The sequence below is a fragment of the Rhipicephalus microplus genome, chromosome 7 (genome assembly GCF_043290135.1).
Source record: "Rhipicephalus microplus isolate Deutch F79 chromosome 7, USDA_Rmic, whole genome shotgun sequence".
NCBI lineage: Eukaryota > Metazoa > Arthropoda > Arachnida > Ixodida > Ixodidae > Rhipicephalus > Rhipicephalus microplus.
Genome location: NC_134706.1, coordinates 3,979,073 through 4,001,255, shown reverse-complemented (window position 1 = coordinate 4,001,255; position 22,183 = coordinate 3,979,073). Strand labels below are relative to the sequence as shown.

The 22,183-nt window shown below is 44.9% G+C and overlaps 2 protein-coding genes across 2 annotated transcripts in view; both read left to right on the top strand.

Moving 5' to 3' along the window:
• LOC142767224 (voltage-dependent calcium channel gamma-7 subunit-like) overlaps positions 1–22,140 on the top strand; it is a 71,281-nt gene extending 49,141 nt beyond the window's left edge. The window contains exons 2-4 of the mRNA XM_075868491.1: positions 3,852–3,944; positions 5,456–5,596; positions 8,351–22,140. Coding sequence (XP_075724606.1) covers positions 3,852–3,944; positions 5,456–5,596; positions 8,351–9,015 — 899 coding nt within the window. The 3' untranslated portion in view covers positions 9,016–22,140. The remainder of the gene's footprint in view (positions 1–3,851; positions 3,945–5,455; positions 5,597–8,350) is intronic.
• Positions 11,207–22,183, top strand: part of LOC119179841 (deoxycytidylate deaminase) — a 199,973-nt gene continuing 188,996 nt past the window's right edge. Inside the window, exon 1 of the mRNA XM_075868492.1 lies at positions 11,207–18,096. Within this exon, the coding sequence (XP_075724607.1) occupies positions 17,879–18,096 (218 nt within the window). The 5' untranslated portion in view covers positions 11,207–17,878. The remainder of the gene's footprint in view (positions 18,097–22,183) is intronic.

Genomic DNA, 22,183 nt, shown 5'->3' with positions numbered 1-22,183 from the left:
TTACAATAAAATATACAAAAGAAACGAATTGAAAAACATTAATTTCATGAAGAGAGTCATCAGAGTTAAAACAAAATAGCCACTCGGATTACTTCATGAAGGTCACTGCAAATAACTGCATGTCTGAACTTGGCAGTCTCTTGAAGCTCGTGGTTACGAAAATCAGTTTAAGGGGTTATCATAACAGAAAAAGATAATGCAAAGATTCGAAACATTTCGTTGTAAATACAGAACACTTACATGCTAAATGCGACAACTTATAAGTAAAGGAACCAATGTTCAGGATTTTCGCGAAACCTCGCGCCAACTCAAGTTGACTTTACGCATACTCTTTCATATAAGCTGTGGCTATAGCATGGTGTATACCAAACTGAAGTCATTCCTCTCAAACGTTGTCATGTTCCTAAACTACTTTCCTTTGGCTTGTCCTGAATCCTGCAACAAGGTACGATTGATGACAAAAAAAAGTGTACTGATCTTGGAGGCGATTGAGTTCAGAATAGCACCAGAGTTATTCCCGTGACTTGACTTGCCATGTTTACTTGCATAGCGTTGGCAAGCGCCAGCACTGCCCCATTACTGGATGTGTTGTACAATTTATATATACTGGGTAATTGTGCTAATATTAGCAAGTTTCAGCTAAAGTTGTGTATTAGACGCATAGAATTTCATAATTATTGTGTGAAACTCTATGATCACAGGCTCTTCGCTGTTATAACACCACCACTGGACTCATTTGGCCTCATTCAAGTGATCGAGTTGACTGCCAGTTGTATTAAGGAGTTTCTTTCAACGTAATCTTGAGCAAATCTAAAAACGGGAATTTTTTTCATCGGTATACACAGTGCTACTGAAGACGAGGACTGAAGTTTAAGAAAACTTAGAGCACGCTTGGGCCTCGCCTTCTAGAGTAGATGACCCAATCGGGCACCGGACACGTCGCTTTCACAACTTTTAGCCTGGCTTCTTTTCTCGCTGCATACCTGAACGGTGACGTAAAAATGAACGATTGTGCGCATAACATTGGTCGTTTCGGACTGTTAACGCCTACCGAAGACACAGTGAATAAGTACCTACTACGCCATGATTATTCCTTTGGCGAATCAGTGAAGGGCCCACTATGTGGCTGTAGAGCAACGCAGATGCTCACTTTGGTGATGCTTTTGCAGCTGATGATGATTAAATATGTCTGAGCGCTTAGTGATGGGTGGGCCTTTAAAACACTCGCTCGTTGCGCAATTGTCACCTGGCGCGAATGTGCGCTTCTGCTACGCAATACTGCATGCGTTAAGGGAACGCCTCTCACTGCATGATTCTCATGTAGTGTCTTTTCCAAAGAAGTTTCGAGGGAAATGACGTAGATCTGTGAAGGAACACCTGCTTTCCGCGCAGAAGGTTTGCGTTCGAATCTCACGAGAACCAAAAGGTTTGATTACGTTATTTGAGTCGTCCATTGCTTTTTTTTCGTCCGAGACAACGCTGATTTCGGGCTCATGACTAACGACGTCGACACCAGTGTCTTAGTGACAGCAACTCTTTGACGTTATTGCGTTAAAAGCGCACTATAGAGACGACACAAAGAAGGGCACAAGCGCGCACAAATCTCTGTGTGGCCGTGCGTGCACTCTTTGCGCCTTTGTTAATGACTCGTTTAAGTTTCTGTTTGAATATCTAGCCTCATCGAAGCGAACATGTATCCAATCTACTATGCTCATTATGTGAATCACCGTGATCTTCCATAATTATTTATTTACACCTCAGTTTTATTTAAGAGGCAGTGCGGACTATACAGGCTTGAAGTAACCATTGTATTTGAACCTGTAGTCACAATATCTCGCAGGTTGTCGCTGCTGATGTCAGCTTACCATGGTTTACAGAGCTTTGGTATTTTTTGTGCGTTAAAGTTGATCGTAATGTTCTTATGTGGACGTCTAATGAGAACTAACAGGCAATGATGACAAGAGACGTACTGGGGGCATTATTACTACGAATTGTAAACTGTGAATGTGAAGGAAGAACAGTGTACGAAAAGAACTCGCCGCTGCAGGGACCAAACTTGCGGCCTAATGCTTGTGACTATTTGTTCCAAAAATATATTAATAATAATGGTTGGGGTATAACATCCCGAAACCACTATATGATTATGAGTAACGCTGTAGTGGAGAGCTTTGCATATTTTGACAACCTGGAGTTGAATGATTGATTGATTTGATTGATTTGTGGGATTTAACGTCCCGAAACCGCCATATGATTATGAGAGATACCATAGTGGAGGGCTCCAGAAATTTTGACCAACTGGTGTTCTTTAACGTGCACCCAAGTCTGAGCACACGGGCCTACAACATTTCCGCCTCCACCGGAAATGCAACCGCCGCTACCGGGATTCCATCCCGCGACCTGCGGGTTAGCAGCCGAGTACCTTAGCCACTAGACCACCACGGCGGGGCAACCTGGAGTTGTTCAGCGTGAACCTAAATATAAGTACATGGCCCTCAAGCATTTTGATATGAACCAAAAATGTAGTCACCGCCCCAAATATTATATCGCTTAGCTCTCGAACAGCTCTAAAAATGGTTGCCTTGCTATTGAAAAACCGTTTGAGCAAAGTTAAACTTGTATTAGTATTCGATTCGTGTCGTCGGTATTCGACACGTATTGAGATTTGGTTCTACAACTTACTATTCGCGCACTGCTACTAGGCATTCAATCGGCAATCCGCGGGACGGAGGCGCCGGGCACTCCCTCTGTGCGACGAAAGTAGACTCAGCGGTGCCCCACCGCGAATGCCGCGCCTCCTGACGGCCCGTCCCACTTTTTGCATCTGCGTCCGCTAGCTCGCTCGCACGGCGCATGCGCGGAGGGGCCGAGCTCCCCAAATGCAGTCAACGTTCGATGCCCGCACGCCGCCGAGAGTCGAGAGAAAGGAAGAGTGAGATGCGGGTAATACTGGAGGGATGCGCTCACTCTCTCACCCCCACCTATCGTGACTCTCCCCTCTCTCTCGCCTTTGCCGCACCTGATCGTGAAGTTTCATTAATAAGCGGGTGCGCGGCCAAAGTGGCCAGCCGCAAAGCAGCAAGCCTCGCCAGATGCGAGGACGCCTCCGAAGCTCGTTCGGGCAGGCAGGCGTTTTGCGCACCCTCTCTTCCTCCCCTCTCTTCTCCCCCGTGGAGAGGTGGGAGAGAGGCTCCCGTCAACAGATGGTCGGTCCAATCTATTACGACCTCCTCGCGCCGTCTTCTTTCTCTTCTAAATTGCCCAATAAAGGGAGTTGGCCGAAGGAAGGCTTCCAGGCAGCGCAACGCTGTTTGTGTTAGACGGTTGTCGACCTCCGGCTTGTCGCTCGAGTTGTCCAGTTTGCCTCCCTCATGTTTGCTTGCTTCCCTGATTCGTTCGTTCTTTCTTTTCCTTTCCCTGAGTTCTTTCCTCTTTTTGTATTCTTCCTGGATCGTATGCCTACCTGCCTCCTTCATTCCATCCTTACTTTGTTTTCTTCTTTGCCATGTTTTCTTTCTTGCTTAATTCCTGACTTGACTGTTTCTTTCCTTTTTCTTATATATGTCTCACCCTTCCACTTTCCGATCGTTGCTGTATTATACATTCATTTATTCATTATTTATTCATTCATTCAGCCATCCTCACTGAAAGCTGAGTGACCTAGGCATAGGCAACTGACCTAACTATTCCAACTATGTTTCACATTTGATGTTACAGTAACTTGGTTGTTCCTTACATATAAATTGTTATTCGGTGTATGCTCACTCTGTATTGATCCACAAATAGAGCTTAACAGTTTGCTGAAACCAATAAATGTTAATAAATAATGTACTTCGTTTCTTTCTCCTTCGCAGCGGGCAAAACGGATATGCATTGTGTGATGATCGACTACTTTCCAAAGGAAGAGTACAGTCCTGATCCCAACGACTCAACAATGGCAATACCTTGTGAGTGCACGCCTCTACTGTCCAACTTCCCTCGCTTTGCCGCGCATGCGGCCTACGGTTTATCTCAGTCGTCAGTGCAAATATCAGAACAATGAGGCTGTCTGTAAACGCTAACAGGGTTCCATTTACATTCGTTTAATACGGAATATTTTAGCGTGCGTTTTGTGACGACGCCTAACATGTCATAATTACGGGAAAGTAATGTATACATCACTAGTTAGTCTCGTCTAGTTAACGCAATATCCAGTTAATTTGTTTCTATAATCATTGTTCAAAAAGCTTTTGTTATTTATTTTATTATTAACTCAGATATCACATAATTCCTATTATCGTATTATTAGTCTTCGGTAATGAACTCTCATAAAATACGTTTTCTACCTAACTTCATCCAATTATTTATACACAAAGTGAATTTGCTTTCATGGACAAATAGTACCTTCCTGCTAGCTTCAGTAGGCCACTAGAAACGATTTTTTGTTTCTGTCCTGCCCACGGCAAGTTATCTTTTCACCCACTTTTCTTTCTTCTAATTTACATTACAATTGGCCTAATAACTTTCGCTATACCTTCGTTGGCATTATTGTCTGTTAGATCTCATTATTATTGTGTAAACACGAAAAACGAGCCCTTAAGTATACACTTGTTTCCCTTATATATATATATATATATATATATATATATATATATATATATATATATATATATATATATATATATATATATATATATATATATATATATATATATATATATATATATATATATATATATATATATATATATATATATAAGCTAAGAGACGTAAATGGCCATTTGTAAGCTTGTACAATTGTTGAAAACACTGCGCTAATAATATGTTATTCGCCGCCAATAAACGCTTCATAGTCTGCATACACCGAATTTTTTAGACGGCTTGCCCTCATAAAGAGTCTTACTGCAGCAAAGCACGCTTTACGAAGCAGATTGTCTACTTTTGATGTTGCCGTAAGAATATCTCTGAATAATTTTTTGCCTGCTGGTGAAGTGTTTCTTTAGAAGTATGAAAAGCCGCAAAACCAAATTGGTCTATTATAAGATACAAAAATAAAGTATGCAATATTTTGGAATTCAGATCTTTGGCCAGCTGCACAAGTTCTTCGAAATGTTTTGCTTCTTACGTATTCGCTGTGATGCCAATACATGTATCACAAACTTCTGTCACAACAGCAAAACATATTTGTCGAATCAGCCAACAGATACAGAGAGCGAGAAGAATGAATGCTCCATATTCTGCCACTGACATCTTGGCAACACAAGCCTAATGTAAGATTCAGTGGTGAACACTGGGTGTCCCGTCGTCTGTATTTCTAAACATGCATCTAGCTTTCTTTTCGTGATTGGCAGCCACTAGCCATTCAATTCACTGTGCTGAACAAACGTGGTCATACGGAGTGTCGAGACGGAGTATCACGTGTAAGCGTTGTCTTGTCGGGTCACGTCGAGTGGGTGTGCTGCCGTGTTCGTCCTTGCAGACGCGGTGAAGCGTGCCTCGGCCTTCATCCTGATCAGCGCCCTGGTGCTGGTGGTGGGGGAGCTTCTGTGCTTCCTCGGCCACCTGTTTCGGCGCGGACGGGTGCTCACCTTCGCAGGAGGCATCGCCTTCATACTCTCCGGTCAGTTGTCATTCTACGACGATGGCGATTCGACTAGTGCTGACCGCGAAACGCGAAAACGACCTCATGCATAGAGATTCGCTCGTGCTCACTGGTGTTCTTGCGTATCAAGCAGATTACTGGAATTCAGCTAGCCATGAGAACAACTATGGCTACCATGTAATTAACCAGCAATGTTTGAAAGTGCGTATGCTTGTACGTGTTAGTCATTTGTCCGCGTCGTTTTTTTTTGTCCTTGTTCATAAAGTTCGCAAAATATGTGAACAGCAATGTTTATTAAATTGACAGTTGGACGGAAACCTGTCTAATCAAGAACAGATACAAAGACACGAACAAAACGCTGACTGTGATTAAAAGCAAATAAAAGCACGACCAATCGGCCCCCGTTCGCGAGTTTCGTTCACAAAACTTGTGAACAAGGGTTCTGCACGTGGACTGAAACGTTGTGCTTTTATTTGCTTTCAATCGTGGTTAGTGTGTTACTTTGTCTTCAGCAATGTTTATTGCACACAAAGATCAGACCTATATGTCACACTATAAGGATAATTTATGGAGCTTTAAGATGCAAAACCACTACATTAATATGAACGACTTCACTGTGAAGAGCTCCGAAAATTTCGACCACGTGGCGTTCTTTAACGTGCAGCCTAAGCAAATGGGTCTTGGACATTTTGCCTCCATGAAAATGCTAGTGCCACGACTGCTATTTGATTCTGTGTCCTTCGGGTCAGTAGTTGAGCACAAAAACCATCAGGACTAATATACAATGCTACACTACACACACACCTTCATGCGATCTTTAATCGTAGCCACACCGCCTTCGCATGTGCTCGCGATTGCGTTGTGCCATAACATTGTCCGCAGGCTTGTGATTCCAGTCACAGGCATAGCCTAAAGCAGTTGCTTTGCGAGTATAGCAGCCATTTGGGACCCATCGATCTGTAATTATAGTTGAAGGAGTAAGTGAGCCCTAAATATAAAGGAGCCATTGCGCGTAGCCTTCCACAGCTGTGAATCGTATGTGCCTCAAACTGAATACCTTCCTGGTTTATGCCCTTTTGAGCTTATTGATTACTTTTGTGCCTTAAATTGTTGCTCTGGATTGACGAACACGAATATATGGGTCAAGGTGACCACAAACAGGGCTATAGAAACCGTTCATTTAGACATTTCAAGAATGATGTCTCGGAAAGAGGCAGGTTGTCGAGGCGTGCCAACAAAGCTCAGAGGTACTGTGTTTGAACGCTGTATTAGGAGCACTGACATAAAATATGTTCAATGGTTTTGTCAGTGCCGCAATGGTCACATGTGGTGCTGTCTGTCCGTCCGATGCGGCAAGCAATGACATTCGTAAAAGCCTCTCCAAGCCACATGCGACAATGAACCGCCGTCTCAGGTCAGAGAATAGAAAGTCGTAGGAACCTATTCCATTATCAAGAAGCGACGCAGCAGCAAAGGTTGATACACTCGCGCTGGATGTCGCAAAGTTTATGTGGAACCCGCCGGGTTTTCTCCAACACTCTCTTCACCACCTGTTCATTTATTTAGACAGTTACTCACCGTGTCAACGCCTTCCCGACCGCAGGAAAGAAAAGCTCTCGGGCCGATTGTCTCAACGAGACAAAGTAAAACACACATCACCATATAGCGATGAAGACGATGTGTCTGCGAGGACGAAGCCTATTTGGCATGTTGAAACAAGATGATGCTTGTCGACAACAGCGTTCATGTGGTCCTGGGAGTTATCGTGAACACAACCATAGGTAAACACACGACACTTTGTACACGTGAATCTCGTTTTGTCCGGCTGACGCTCACGCGCTGCTGGTTATTCATATATCGCTGCCCAATGTGTAAGAAAGAAACCACGTGAAAGATTCAGGTGTCCAGGGGCATCAGTCTGTTGACATTTGTCGCAAGACAGACGATAAGCTTCGGGAGCCGCCTACACGCATCTCTTCAGCGTAGGTAGCGGAACGCAGAACGAAAAAAGCGCGTCACGCATTTAATATTCAACAGAGGTCTGCGTGCTTCCCACACGCATGACGACACGGGTAGCCTAGGCTGACCAAACATTACTGGGAAAGTTGTTGAGAATTTGTCAGCACCTGTGCCCCGTGAGCCTAAACATTCGAGAGAAGTTGGAGAAGGTATTTAAATGGAAAACATAAGCAAAAAGAACACTTGCAGGATGCCTTCGCTTCACATTCCAGAGCAATACGAGGCAGCGTTGACGCACCCCGTTCGCATGGCCGTCTCAATCGCCAGCCCCACTTCTTTTCTTCGTGTACTTCTCAACCGTGCTGCGAAACGTCGCACGTGTTATTAATGGTCCAGTAATTAAAGTAATATTAGCTGTAAACACCAACATTCTGTGTTACGTATATGCTTCATGCAAGGAAAAATACTTCAACATGGGGTGTCTGCAAAGACAACGTTTTGACATATGGAATTGTCTTCTCCGAAACTGAAACTGCCAACCTATGCATGTGCACATTTTGTACCTTCTTCCACAACCTAAAAGAAAGGAGAGGTAAAACATGTCACTTCGACTTCTCTCATTTCAATTCCGCACTTGCCTTTTCTTACTCATTTGTTTGGGTTGAAGTAGAAGGTACCAGACAAGCACATTCCAAGGTAGCCACCAAAAAACGTCCGATTGTCAACACGTTGGCCTCGGCTACACCCGGTGTTCAAGAATTACCCATTTCTAAGTGCTTGGTGCGACTCTCACTTGTTACTAAACCATCGCAGGGCTCATGATCCTGGTGGGCATGGTGATCTACATCTCGACCTTCAAGGCCGAGGTGGGCTCCAAACTGCGGCCCAAGTCTTCCTTCCAGGAGCCCCTGTTCACATACAGCTACGGATACTCGTTCCTGCTTGCTGTCACGGGCCTCATGTCGTGCGAGCTGGCGGGCACTTTCTCCATCTTCCTCTGCATCCAGCGCTACCAGCAGCAGCTCAGGAAGAAGCTCGACCGGCTCAAGCCCGTCGACCACCTGCCGGGCTGCCGGCGCTACCAGCAGCCCCTGCAGCGACACGCCTCGTCGGCGAGTCAGCGTCTGCTGCCGCACTCGTCTTCCCCGCCTGCCTCGGCCGCCGGCAGGAGCACGTCGGCCCGACGGCACCACTCGTACCACCAGCAGCACACGGGCTCCGAGCCCGGATCGCTGGCCTTCGAGCCGCCGTCGCCTCCGGGCGGATCTTCTAGGCTTCACCACCACCATCACCACGGTGGCGGTGGCAGACCGCGCCTGCCGGCGTCGGAGTCGATGAGGGACCTGTCGTACTACAACTTCCCGCCTTTCTCGAGGGACACCACCTGCAACACCGTCTCCACCACGGCCGACAACTTGACGCGCGAGTACTCGCGCGAGTTCTCCTTTGAGACGCTACGCCGGACCACGCCGGTCTGAGGTCGCCTGCTCTGTAGGGTGTGGCTCCTTGCACTCGGCGTAGCTACTCGGAGGTGTAGCTACTTACCATCGTCGTTGACATCGATGATGACTCAGCAATCACTCACTCGCTCTACGCTGGAGACGCAGCGCCGAGTGAAGCTCAGCCGTGAAAGATCCTCGTTCGCTTGCTCCGCGTATTGCAAATAATTATAGACGTTCGTGTATAGGGAAAACCCTATTACCGTGTGCTAGCAGAGAAGGAGTAAAAGAGAGAGAGTCGAGGCCGAGTACCAGTGATAGTGATTTCAGCGGACGAGTTTTCCTGAGAAATCCATGAAATGATCACACTAAGAATCCACCCTCAGCTCAGACGACACTGTTAGTTTTGCGATTGTAGTAGCATGCTGCGCGCAGAATGCGTTCAGGGTGAAGCTGTTTGGCGATCAAGAATTGTCTGCGCTTAGCTGTGGAAGTGTAGAGAGTGCGATTGCTTCGGAAGAGAGCTGGTAGCTGCGTTCAAGAGTCCCGTTGGGTTATATACACATTAATAGGCACTCCTCTAATTTGCTTTCAAATGAAATGTCAGGTGGTGAGAACAGACTAGAAACAACGTGAATCGCCATGATCGCTTCAGAGCAAACAACAAGACGGGTGAAATTTTACCTGATCTTGTCTTCTTCCTGTCGTGAGAAATGGCGTGCTCTGTATACGCTCAACCTCCTGAAGGCCTGGTTGCCGTTTTTGCAATTCTCACGAAGTTACGTTTTGCATGTAAGGCTTTGTCCACTGCCAAGAGTGCTTTAGGCCATGGTTTAGTTAGATGTATACATCAAAAGAAGGAACTCATTTTATGCTATTAATGCTTTAAAACTTACTCATAAGGAAGCAATGTCCACCTCAGTTGTACTCCGTTGAAAAGATGCAGTTAAATGAGCAAGAAAGTAAGCCATATTACAATAGGAACAATAGAGGAATGCTTAAAACACCAATCAAAGCTCTCTCCAAAATGGAAGCGAACAACCCGTGTATTTCTATTCCTGCACTTATATAGATTTGTAGAATAACAAATAACACATTAAATTTCAATAATAGAAATAAAGCAAAATGTATTTCACATATTTCTTAACTTAAAATGAACGTAGCAATTTACGAAACGACTGCATTCCACTTGACCACTTTGCAAGCACACGAGTGGGGAGCTCTAAATTTTACGCTTCGGTCATGGGTAAGCCGTGCGAAACCGAAAACTTCTCCCAGCTTAGTAGTGAACTGGGTGTTAACAATAGATGAAACTTAACAGTTCCTAGGCCTACCAGGCTTATGAGAGAAAACCAAGATTCTAGATCATGCCATAGCTTCAGAGGCCATAGGCGCATTGCTCGAATTCGGAATCCATGTACTACATCCCCATGTTTTTTTTTGCCCTGTTTCTTTTCCCTCTTACAAAAATAGTACAGGGCTGATGACCATGTTCCTGTCTGTTACGAGAAAGTAGTTTCAGGGGCATAAATCGGGGGCTATAAAAATTGAGGTTTACTTGACGTCAATGTCAAGCTACTATACTAAAGTAACTTGAACTACAAAACCAATTGCTACTTGACACTGATATCCATGATTGAAGGACTTGGTACAATGTATTACCGAGCAGTTTCAAACAGAAATTGTTGAGAGATTCAAGGGAAACATTGGTAATGAAAAAAAACATATTCAAAGGCTATCCTAGAACGGATCATTCGCTTGGAAACTATTTTTCCTCCGGGCAGCTGTTCGTCTGCGTGGCATCGCACTTCAAAAGGACGTATAAACAAAAAGCGGTCGCATGAACCAGAGTCCTAATGTCACGTGGTTTTTAGCAATTACATCTCAATGGTGATCGCCTCGGTCTCGTTCACTCACTCTCTGCGAGCGGCTTCCTTGAGACAATTGTTCAGCCTGTCCTCGAAACCATTTATATACTCACTCCCCTGGCAGGAATTGCCAGTCTTGCTTAGATTTCTTACAAATTTCCTTCCTAAAACCCTACACCCACATGAGAAGCACTGATGCTTAAAGCACAGATCTCACCCTCAGGCACCAGTGAACCTTCTTTACTACATTCATCTTCTTTCCATTCAATGGTAGTAAGTTTTTTTTCGGATTATCAACGCGGGAAGTTGTCTCGTACTTACCGTCAGTTCGTTCCCCTTGTCAACAACTTCGTACCGGCGTGCACTACGTGGAAAACTCTCATTTATCAGTGAATTCGACTACGAAGAGCCCGGTAGTCCGTACTATTTGTCGCATGACATGAAAGGAATACAGATGCTCAACAACTGTTGCATCTATCCGGTTGATTTGAATTGGCTGAAAACCGGAAATCTCTGAGGTTAGGTTTTATCTATGACCATGTGGCCACTCACAATAGGAAGCCCCGAATGTTCATTTTGGTCATGAGCGTGAACATGAGGTAAGGAACGAAATGACAAGTGTTGGAGCTTAGTACAATTATGAATTATCTGCTCCAATTAGTCCAGCTCGTAACTGTGTTGACCCACTATGTCTTGACGAGGTTCAGAACGCTGTTCGTAGCTAAACCAGCACAAATTTAACGAGGCACATGGAAGACATAGGACAGTGTGTTGAAGTCGGCACTCTGCCCTGTGCCTTTTTTTGTCTTGGTACGTTTGGGATGTTGTACCTGTGTCCCCAATTGGGCGGCAAGCAAATGTTGCTGAAATACAAGACATTACTGCACGTGATTGAGCGCTTAGTAGATTTTTCGTATACACCATTTTGTGGGATTTCAGGATGCATTTTTTTTTCGCATAGGAGAAGGAGATTCATTTGGGTAGATATCGCGTAGGGTTTTCCACTGCCCTAGCACACAGAAGGAGCGATAAGGCCCAGACGCGCATTGAGTACGCGTGTTTGGGCACGGCACCTATCGGCTCAAAAAAAAAAAAAAGTTTTAGTGATGTGCTGAAGTGATGGACTGAAGCTGCAAGTTTTACGGCGTTCGATCGCCGCGACATATTTGTATGTAACACTTTCAAAAAAGACTCCTTTCACAAGCATCATCGAATTGTTCGAGTGAAGAGACTTTGTATAATGCAATTTCGTGTGGTGTCGGGCCCGGTTTTGACTCCAAGATCGGCGACACGACACCCAAAGTTGGCGCTGTGAAGCGTCCTCTATTCCACGGCGTGGTGAACTTGTAGTTGCGCTTAGCCAGCTGAACTTGCGGAAGTGACGTAATCGACTAGACCACGTGGCGCCGGCTGTCACCAACCCTGTGTTGCTGCTGCCTACGAGCATATCACCGTCACACTTCGAAGCAGCCCCCCTATTACGTCACCGAAGCCACGCCCCCTACAGACACTTACGTGTGTCAGTGCGTGTGTGTACCTTTGTGTTTTTGTTTGTTTCTCTTCGACCTGTGTGATTTTAAATGTGCGAGTGATACCAAGCTGACGCGGCGGTGCTCGACAGTGACGTATCTCATCTACGTAGTAACTTTGACGTCACACTCGCCCCGCCCGACCACCGTCTCCTCACAACCAATCACCATTCCTTTCGCCAGTGTCGGTTTCACGCCTTCTTGTGTGAACTTTTTGTTGTCATGTGTCGTGTGCACCGCTGACTAGGTTTTTTCTTCTTCTTTGTCATCACTACCACTTTCTTTTTCTTTGCACGAGTGCCAAGACACACCATACACCGTGGCACTGCTACCGGAAGTAATGCTTCGAAATGTGTGTATAGAACTGCTCCTCCCACACCCATTTCCGAAGCACGTGACTCTGTCGACGACCAATCACAGGCATCGTGTTGCGCCTGTAGCGCCCGCGTTGGGAGGAGCGCGTCGACTGAGGACATTTTCAACCAGACGAGGAAAAAAAAAAACGTGTTGGCTCAAAACATGACCAGGGTTATATATCCTCTCGACCTTCAGGATGATTTTAGCTTTAAAAACTTATACCGAAAAGCGTCAACTTTTTCGCTTGTGTAACCATACCGTTATTATGATAGTTAAACGATACACACTTCTTTGTTGTATGGCTAGTCGAGTTAGCGATGTTCATTTTTGACCTCGTTGGCTGAGTTCTTCGCGGAGTGCGTCGGCTGAGTGCGTGCCGAGGCGACAAAAACCCGCGTGCATGCACACGTGACCTCACCTTTGACACCACCAGATCACGTAGATAACACCCTTTCAATGATTTTTTTCCGCAAATGTTAGCCTGATTCATCGCCTGCCTTGTTAGCTCAAGTGTCAGTGTTTCGCTATGGCATATACAATGATCAGAGTGCTATTGCTCGCGATGCAATGTCTATTTAGGGCTTACTCAAGAATGAACACTGCCTACGGATTACTATTATGCACAAATGTTCCGACGACGGCTTATCTATCGATGTTCAAAACTAACGTCCTTCGTCGTTTTCCTGCTGGCATCGCCAGTGCACATCTGCTGCTTCACATTTATTTGCATTTCAGTTGAATTTGCGGCACTGCGGTGCTTCGGTTAATACAAGTTTGGGAACTAGGACACCATTGGGCATGACGTTAACAGGGTGATAAAACAATCCAAAGATGCAGTTTGAGGTTAACAGCGCGGAAAAAAAAAACACACGGTGGACAGGCAAAAGATGGCACAAGTGCTGCCCTCAACCTTTTTTTTTTTAGCGTTAACCTCAAGTATGTACAACCAACTAACCTAGTTAGCCACATTGCTAAAGATGTAGCAATGGCACACAGACAAGTTATATGTGATCGCCAATGGATGTGTAAATTTCCAAGGATTCCTTTTTTTTAGATTTTCAGAGACCCTTTGCTCCATGGCCAAACCGGCATACATTGTGCTGGTTAGTAACGGCGAGCTATTTATGTTCAGCAATTAACGTTGTTACTGCACAGATGTTATCTCTGAGGTTTTTTGAGGGTACCAATGGTTCGTTCATTATCACCAGCGAGGTTTCGCATATGTCCAATGGGCACGTCTAAGAGAGCGTCGACCGAGCCTGTCTTTCACCGAAGTGTGTATGCGCACCTTCGGCTGCTGTGTGAACTTGAGCAGGATTTAGCGGATGGTTCATAGCTTTGTACGTGACCCACTTTCATCGCGAAGATTGAGTTGAAGCCATAGACCGCTCTAAGGTCACTTCACTCTCTGTAGGGGCTTTGTACACAAAAGCAGTGAGCTGATGGGTTTTCTTCGTTTGTCATTCCAGTTTGTTGCTATCGCATTCACCACTTCGCCCCCGTGGTGAAACTGTGAGTTTTATTGCGATAGCATTCATACGGACACTCTCGATGGGTTTTGCCGTTGCCATCATGTCCTGTATAAAGCTCAAATCGATGACATTCCTTCGCACATTGTTTGTTCTATTGATGGGTACAAGCGTAATTTTTTGTTGTTGTTGTTCACTACGTTTGGCGGAAGCGAGGTCACGTGCGCGTGCGAGGATAGTTTCGTCGGCCGGCGCCTGCCTTCATTTCACCGTGCTCTGAGAGAATGCAAGCTACCCCGGTTGTATACTGGCACCTAGAGTCTGTCACACCTTATAAACACACATGCAACCACACAACAAAAAAATCACAAACCAAGTCTTGCATAAGCACACGAACGGGAGAGAAGAGTGCGCGTGTGATCTCAAGCAAATTCACGCAGCAGACAGGCTGTGATTGAAGGGCGTTCTTCCGACTCACGCGTGCGCAGCAGACATGTCGAGAACCTCTTCGCGACTAACGAAAACGGCTACGTTTCCAGCTATGGCAAGATTACTAGTGTAGGTCAATCCCCCTTTTTCACGTTCCTGTGCTGCCCTCCACCCTCTTGGTAGGGGTCGGCACAACCGGTATTGCCAAAATGAAAGCCTTCAAGATCAAACGCAGTTTAGCGACCTTTCTCTTAAATCAAGGGTGTACGTGCCATGGCATTGTGAAAAAAAAAGCAGATTGGATACCAGGGGTTTAGTTCTTATGCAGCAGCTTGACAAAAAATATTGTTGGGGGCTTTTAGCGCATTCCACTAGTGTATCGCGAAGGGAGGGATGTACTGGATACATGGCATATTCAAAGCAGACTAAAGCCATGAACAAAACGAAAGCTTTTCGTCGTAAGGTAACGAGAGTAAATTGCGAATGCATCGATGCAGTAAGCAAAATCACCCAAAATAGCGATTCCTCTTGCTGAAGCGTCGTTGTGCAAAAGTGACGTAGAAAGTATAACAGACAACCTCCAACTAATACAGAAGTTCAGAAGAAGACTGAAGAAGCTAGGGTATAGTTAAGGGTTACGAAATTCTTGGACGCGGGGTGTCTCTTATTTCATGAGGTGCTCCTGTGTTTTCCAGGGCTCCGATTGGTACGTTAGCGCAAGCAGCCCTCTCTCTCAATACGTTACAAAGAATACGCAGACGGCCTAAGGTCCAGCTGCAGCCTTCAAGAAGACGGCTCCTCGAAAAACGGGCTATAACGACACCCCTTATTGAAGAGATTTTGTAACCTGTACTATGTTACAGCGTCTCTTATAATTAAATCAGCTGCATATCAAGCTCCAATGAAACCATTGAAAAGCAGTGAAAGTCAAGCTTCTTCCACTTCCTTTCTTATATTGTGCCAAGGCTTGTGAAGCCACAAAGTTACGAACAAATCTAGAAAATATTAATTTCCAACATCGCTATATTACGGCCCATTCATAACCTGCTTATCTTAATAGCGATATTGGGAAGGTGCCAAATGGAACATCGTGCCTTGTTCATGTATGGCACGCATTTTGTTCACTTGAGCCAATGTCGGGACACTTCTGTTCATGTGGTGGCGGCCATAATTCCAATTAATTTTTATTCACTACACGTGTCTTGAATCCGGATACGTTGACAGTATTCAGCGCCATCTGCTTGTCTGGAGAGAATTGGCGAAAGAATAATTATCGCCAATGCCTCACGAAGGAGCGCTGCTTGTACGGCTGAACGTAAGACGATGGACGAAAGACGATACCTAAACTATATGTGAACTACAAACGATCTTGCGCTGTTTGGTTAAAACGCTTGCACTTTCTGGCGTCTATTGTCTCCTACATTGAATATCAGTCTATTCCCTTTACCACCGTATTCCCATCTGAAAGCAGTAGAGGCCCGCCCAGATGACCGAAACACGGTAATAATAATTATAATTGTTGGTGTTTACGTCTCAAAATTATGGCATGGATAACTTTGGGGGGCTGTGAAAATTCCAATTCTTTGGAGTTCTCCAACATGCACCTAAATCTAAGTACACCTGCATCAAGAACTTTCACCTCCATCGAAAATGTGGCCGCCGTGGCCGGGATTCGATCCCGTGACCTGCAGACCAGCAGTTGAGCACCATAGACCACCATGACTGGTATCTATAAGCACGCTATAGCCGCCTGCCTCAGCGACTGGAAAAAGTCCAGCTTACGGCGTGACTTTATTGAGCGCGAGCTCATTTATTCAGGCTTGTGTGCATCTGCATTTATGGTGGGAATGCCACTGTCTTTTTAACTTGTACTCGATTACAGCAGGACTCACCGTGCTTGTCGCGCCCAACGTGAATGCAGCTTTATTTAGAACTCGCACTTGTCTTGAGGGTTTAACTACTGTAAATCGAAGGTCTGACCGTTTAGCCAATCGACACTCGCCGCCTTGTTGCCCAGAAAGCCTGCTCCAGCCCAACGTTCCGCTGCTCCGAGAACACTCTGGGCGATCACGTGATCGAGATTTTGTTGCATCTCGGTCATTGTAAGCTGGAGCGAATCTTTCAGAGTAAAACAGGCTATTGCTGCTTTGAGCACTGACTCGCTGAATGTGATCGCCATCGCAAGAGTGCTCGAAAGCGATCAGTCGAATGTGCCATAACGTAAAGTCACAACGTCTTGATTTAAGTGAGTTGGTTCATCTTTGTAGGGTTCGTCAACGATTAGGACAAAAGAAACAAAAGCAAAATCACTGGCGCTGAACTTTCCAAGAGGGTTTATTCGAAACGAGCAAGCACAGATGTCCTGCGCATCAAGTACAGAGGCCACGTTATGGTACAAAATACTGTAAACGCCATCTGCTGAAACTGGAGTTGCAATCTGGGCATTATTACTTCTGTGAAAAATCAGGTTATAAGTTCCTCAGCTGCCCATCTTTGGCATTACAAGATGAAGTGTCGGTTCTTTCGAGACATATTTTAGACATAAATGGTTTGAGTGCATTATCTCACATTTCAGTAGACAACTTTTACAATCTTTAGTATCGCGATGCCTGGGCGTGTGGGCCAGTGACGAATACCGATTACAGCATCGCGAAACGTAGTGTTCAAATAATGAGATATTCACCACACACGCGGCGCACGTGCGAGTCAGCTAAAGGAAAACATGCATTCTTTTTCTGATCTCGAAACCAGATAGCAATAATATCACGCATTTTTAGATTCCAAAAGCACGATGTCAGTTGGACGTACACGTCGTATAGGGGAACGGCTCCAGACACTTTGATCATGGGGCGTTTTTTAACGTGCGCTGACGTTGCACAGGTGCCCCCAAAAGCAAAACGAAATTCGCGAGATGCGTGCCAACGGGGCGTAAGTGCACGCCAGCGTGCTCTATCGGAAGATGCGCCGCAGATAACGAGAGTGCGTCAGCATATTCGGCTGACATATCCCGATATCCTTGACGCTCGCCTTATCGCCGGCTACAGTGAAGCCACGGAACTACCATCACTACTCGTCAGGGGACGCTTCTACGTTTTGCGCACTTTTTCGCCCGCCTCACGGCGAAATATTCGGAAGCGTGCGTTTTCCGCATAGCCGGGAATGCCACAACTTTCGCCTCTGACGAGCAGTGATGGTATTTCCGTGGCCTCGTTCGAGCTGCCGATAAGGCGAGCGTCAAGAATATCGGGATATGTCAGCTCAATATGCCGACGCACTCTCGCTCGCTGCGGCGCATCTTCTGATAAAGTACGCTGGCGTGCATTTACGCCCCGTTCGCACGTATCTCGCGGGTTCCGTTTTACTTTTGGAGCACCTGTGCAGTGCATGGGCATCTCGCATTCGAAGCCAGCGCAGTTTAGTAGACGCGATACGCCAGATGTACGACTGCCCTGAAGACAGCAGTGAGCGGTAAGACAGCTGCCATTTCCAGTTCGGGAATTGTTACAGCTTAGATTGGTTAGTGTCTTGACATCTTATCAGGACTGAACCAACCGAGAGACCGCAAGACCTGCTACGGTGGTCTAGAGGTTATCGTGCTCCAATGTCGGCCAGCAGGTCTAGAGATCGAATTCCCACCGTGGCTGCCGCTATTTAGATGGAGGCAGAAACCTTTGAGGCCGCGCGTGCCTAAATTTAGGGGCTCGATATGTTCAAAGCCCTCCACTACGGGGTCTATATTTTGGTTGTGCAACGCTAACTCGCAACGATTATTTAAGACCACAAAAAGACAGAACACAGAATACGGGTACAAAGAGGCTCGTGTTTTGTTTTTTTTTTTCGTTGGTGTTTTTACATTTCTCTTAGCGCTGTTATTATCACAATGTCCTCTTTATCAACTTGTCCATCTTTCTGCTTTAATGTTGGGGGCGTTCGCCATGGCCGAAGGCAACTTCCTTAAATCGTTCTAAGGTGCTGCGTTCCAATAATGTCAGGAAAGCGAATGTGTTAGGCTTTCATTCGATGAATAGATCCGCACGGATGCCGGTTTTTTGGGAATGGTGCAGCTTTTGAGTTGTGCGAAAAGAGCATTTCTTTCGGCATTATTGCAACAGTCGATAAACAAATCAAGTGTTTAATTTTTTACTGGTAGTATATGGTCCGTTGTCTTACGATCAGCTTGTACAATCAATCGCACAAATCAGAATTCAGCGAAAAGTCTCTCAAAGCAATGACGCGAATGTGGAGTCGGATATCGAAGGAACACTGAAGTTAAGCAATAAATTAGAATATGAGAATAAATTATGCTCTGAACATTTATGTATGATTAATTACACAACAATACCTTTATTAACAGGTGAAAAATCAATGTCGGGAGTTACACGTTTATTTTCCCTTCCCGAATCCCCGATGGTGACGTCAGAAACTACAAAGCGTTTTACTCGTACTTTGGCAACATTTGTTCAACTCATTTTTCTGTAACTTGGTACGTTAAGTCCCTGACTCGCTCAGAGCACGATGCACTTCATTTTTAAGAAATGACAGCTCCTTAAGTACCGAAAGAAATCAAAACATGTGACGTCGTGGCGTTTGGTACGGAAACTTGAAGGTGGCGTTGCCACCCACAGTTTTTTTTTTCGCGAAAAACGTGCTGTATTAGCTATTGTCAAATAGTAATTTAATGATCGGCAAAAAAAACCTAATTTTTATTTTGTGTTTCTTTAAACCTTCTGGTATCGCTGAAACTGCAGTTACTGAGTCTCAATATTACGTATTAATTTGACTCAACACGTGCAGCGTAAGTATTAGAGAAGCGAGTTGAGCTATAGTTAGTCGGTACTGACTGCAGACGTAACTAATTACTGAATTGAAATGGACAAAGACAGCAGAATGGACGTAGAGCTAAACTTCAACCGAGCACTTACCCGCAAAAAAAAAAAAAACAAATAAACACTACCTGCGCGGGAGCCTGCGTCACACGAAAAACAACATGTTTTTCTGCAAGTCAGTCATGCGCAAATTAGTTGTGTCGATCGTCAGTACATCGTGAGCCCAGTTCAACCAATAATGTTTTATCGCGATCGTTTACTTGTTCGTACGCCCAATCGGCGCCATCTTGAAGGCATTGAAAAGCAGCTAGCTACTCGAAAAATGCCATGCATCACGATTTAATTTTTTTTTTATTTCCCACCGCGAAAAAAAAAACTGTTCCGACGTGGTTTCATGAAGCTGAGATTAGTGCGCCATAGCACTGCCACGACTGAATCGCTCCCGTTTCCCCCAAAGGAGCGTATTGAGAATGCAAGATGAACGATGCTCTGCACGCGTTTGAGAGCCTACTGTACGCAAGACTGAATATGAAATCACGAGTATAGCGCCCAGTTGCGTATTTGTTAGAAAATTGTTTGTGCTTGGCCTTATTTCCAGGACACAAGGGGCTACTAGTTACAAATTAAATTGATGCATTTCAGCTTCGAATGCAATATGCGGGGTTTTTGAGGCTCTATGACAACTAAAATCGATCGTTAGTGCTCCTGAAAATCAAAAGAAACTCGATCCCTTGAGCATCCAGCCAAGGTGACTCCACGGCAAATGCTGTCCCTGTCCTTTAATTCTGCATCGATGTTTAAACAGGGAATCAAGGAACGCGAGCCGACACTGCCAAGCGCGGGCTTCATTTCCTTCTGGTGCTACCCACTCACCGGTCTTGTTCGCTGCTTAAATCGGGCTAACGACGTCATCGTGCCGCGTTATGTCAGACGTCACACCCGAGTTTGTGACGACACAGTTTTGTTATCTGAGACGTCATAATCAGGTCATATGGTGACGTCATGATGCGATGATTTCCTCCTGCATCACCCGCCCACGACGCTGCCGATGGTGAGATTTCCTGCTTGGCCAGGCATCTAAGGCTTTCGCCTTGATAGTAAACAAACACACGTATGTTGCTGGGAATAATGAGCCGATAAAATAGCACGCATAACCTAATCAAAAGAAAGGCTCGACAAAATATGAGTGATGTTGTATGAGCATATTGAAAGTGTCGTTATTGTGAATTGTTCGTGGGAGGAATGTTCCTGCCTGCGTCGCGTTATCGCTGTGATGGATTCTCGACCACCATTTTGTGGGTCAAAGCGGCTGCCAACACACTTCGTGATAACGATATACTTTAGGAATGACGCCGTTGAAAACGTTGAACACTGTTAGGATATTTCAGGTGAAATGCGGTCGTCTGTATGTCGACGTTTGTTATTTGACGCTGGGCAAATTGTTTTATAAATTATTCGCGTGTGCTTGTGTCACTCAAAAGGTCTTATTGGTTATTTGTCTAGACTTTTGTCTGTTATAATATGGCATGTCTGGGGTCTTGTAAGCGAATACCATCTCTTTCTAAACTGTATAGCAAAAAAAAAAAAAAAGCTGTGTCGGAAAAGAGGTGGTTCGCCTACTCGATACTAGGAGGCGGTAGAATTGCGACGGTAGCATTGCACACTCATATAAGAGCAATGAAACTTGACGCAGCTATGTTTAGTACAGTACAGTGACGCCAATCATAATGCAACAATTTTTTTAAAAATTCGCTGGTAATGGTGGGGACAGGCAGGAAGTAATACGACACTGGTGAATGCTGAATCGTTTAATAGCTTTAGCAATGTCTAATACGTGTCTAATTTGTAACAGTGAAAGGTCACTTAATACCTCATTTTTGTAAATTGCATTTCAATAATGAAATCTGAAACAATTGCATGCGTGTGCTGTAAATGATGTGCGCTATAGCCTCTTTATTTCTGTTATGCTTCGTGTGCAACATGTTCAGATTATCGCATTGGATGCCGTACAAAACGGCCGTAGTTTGTTTGGGGCCAGTCGCAGAGAACAAGGAAGCAAAAAAATATATATTAATTTGAAAAAGCTGAAATGGCGTGTTGGGACAGGTTTTAAGAATGCGAGTTTTTCTTGTGAGTGCCTGAAAGCATGTGCTTCTGCTGTCTGCCTGGCTGTTCATGGGTGAATGGGTATGTGTTCTTATTGTCAGCTTTTTTTCTCTTTTTTGTTCCTTTGCTTCCAATCTGTCAAGAATAGTTTGAGAATCACCATCCTCCAAGCTAGTAGACGGTGCCCAAAGTAACAAGGCTTCCGAAAATACAGAGAAAAGTTTTTCTAAAATATATATTTAGCAGAACAACAAATGTTTTCTGGTACTTTAGGTGATTATTTGATTAGATTTTCTTTTCTTTCCTAATCGGTTCATGAACAGACCACGCTCAATGGCTTCGTAAAAGGAAGACTAAAGTTCCACACCAGTGTCGTGCGCATTCCTCTCTGTATCACTCCGCATGTTTGTAAAGTTCACGTGAAGTTGTGCCAAAGTGGGGATGCGACTCAGATTTATACAACAGAGCAAGGTTTAAAAGCATGTTTGTTGTTCACGGGGGCTTGGATGAACACCCTTCTTACACTGACTGACTGATGTATTGTTTTATTTATAAAGAAAACAAAAAAGAAGTACAAAAACCTCTGCCTCCACTGGTCTCATTTCACAGCATGCATCGCTCAA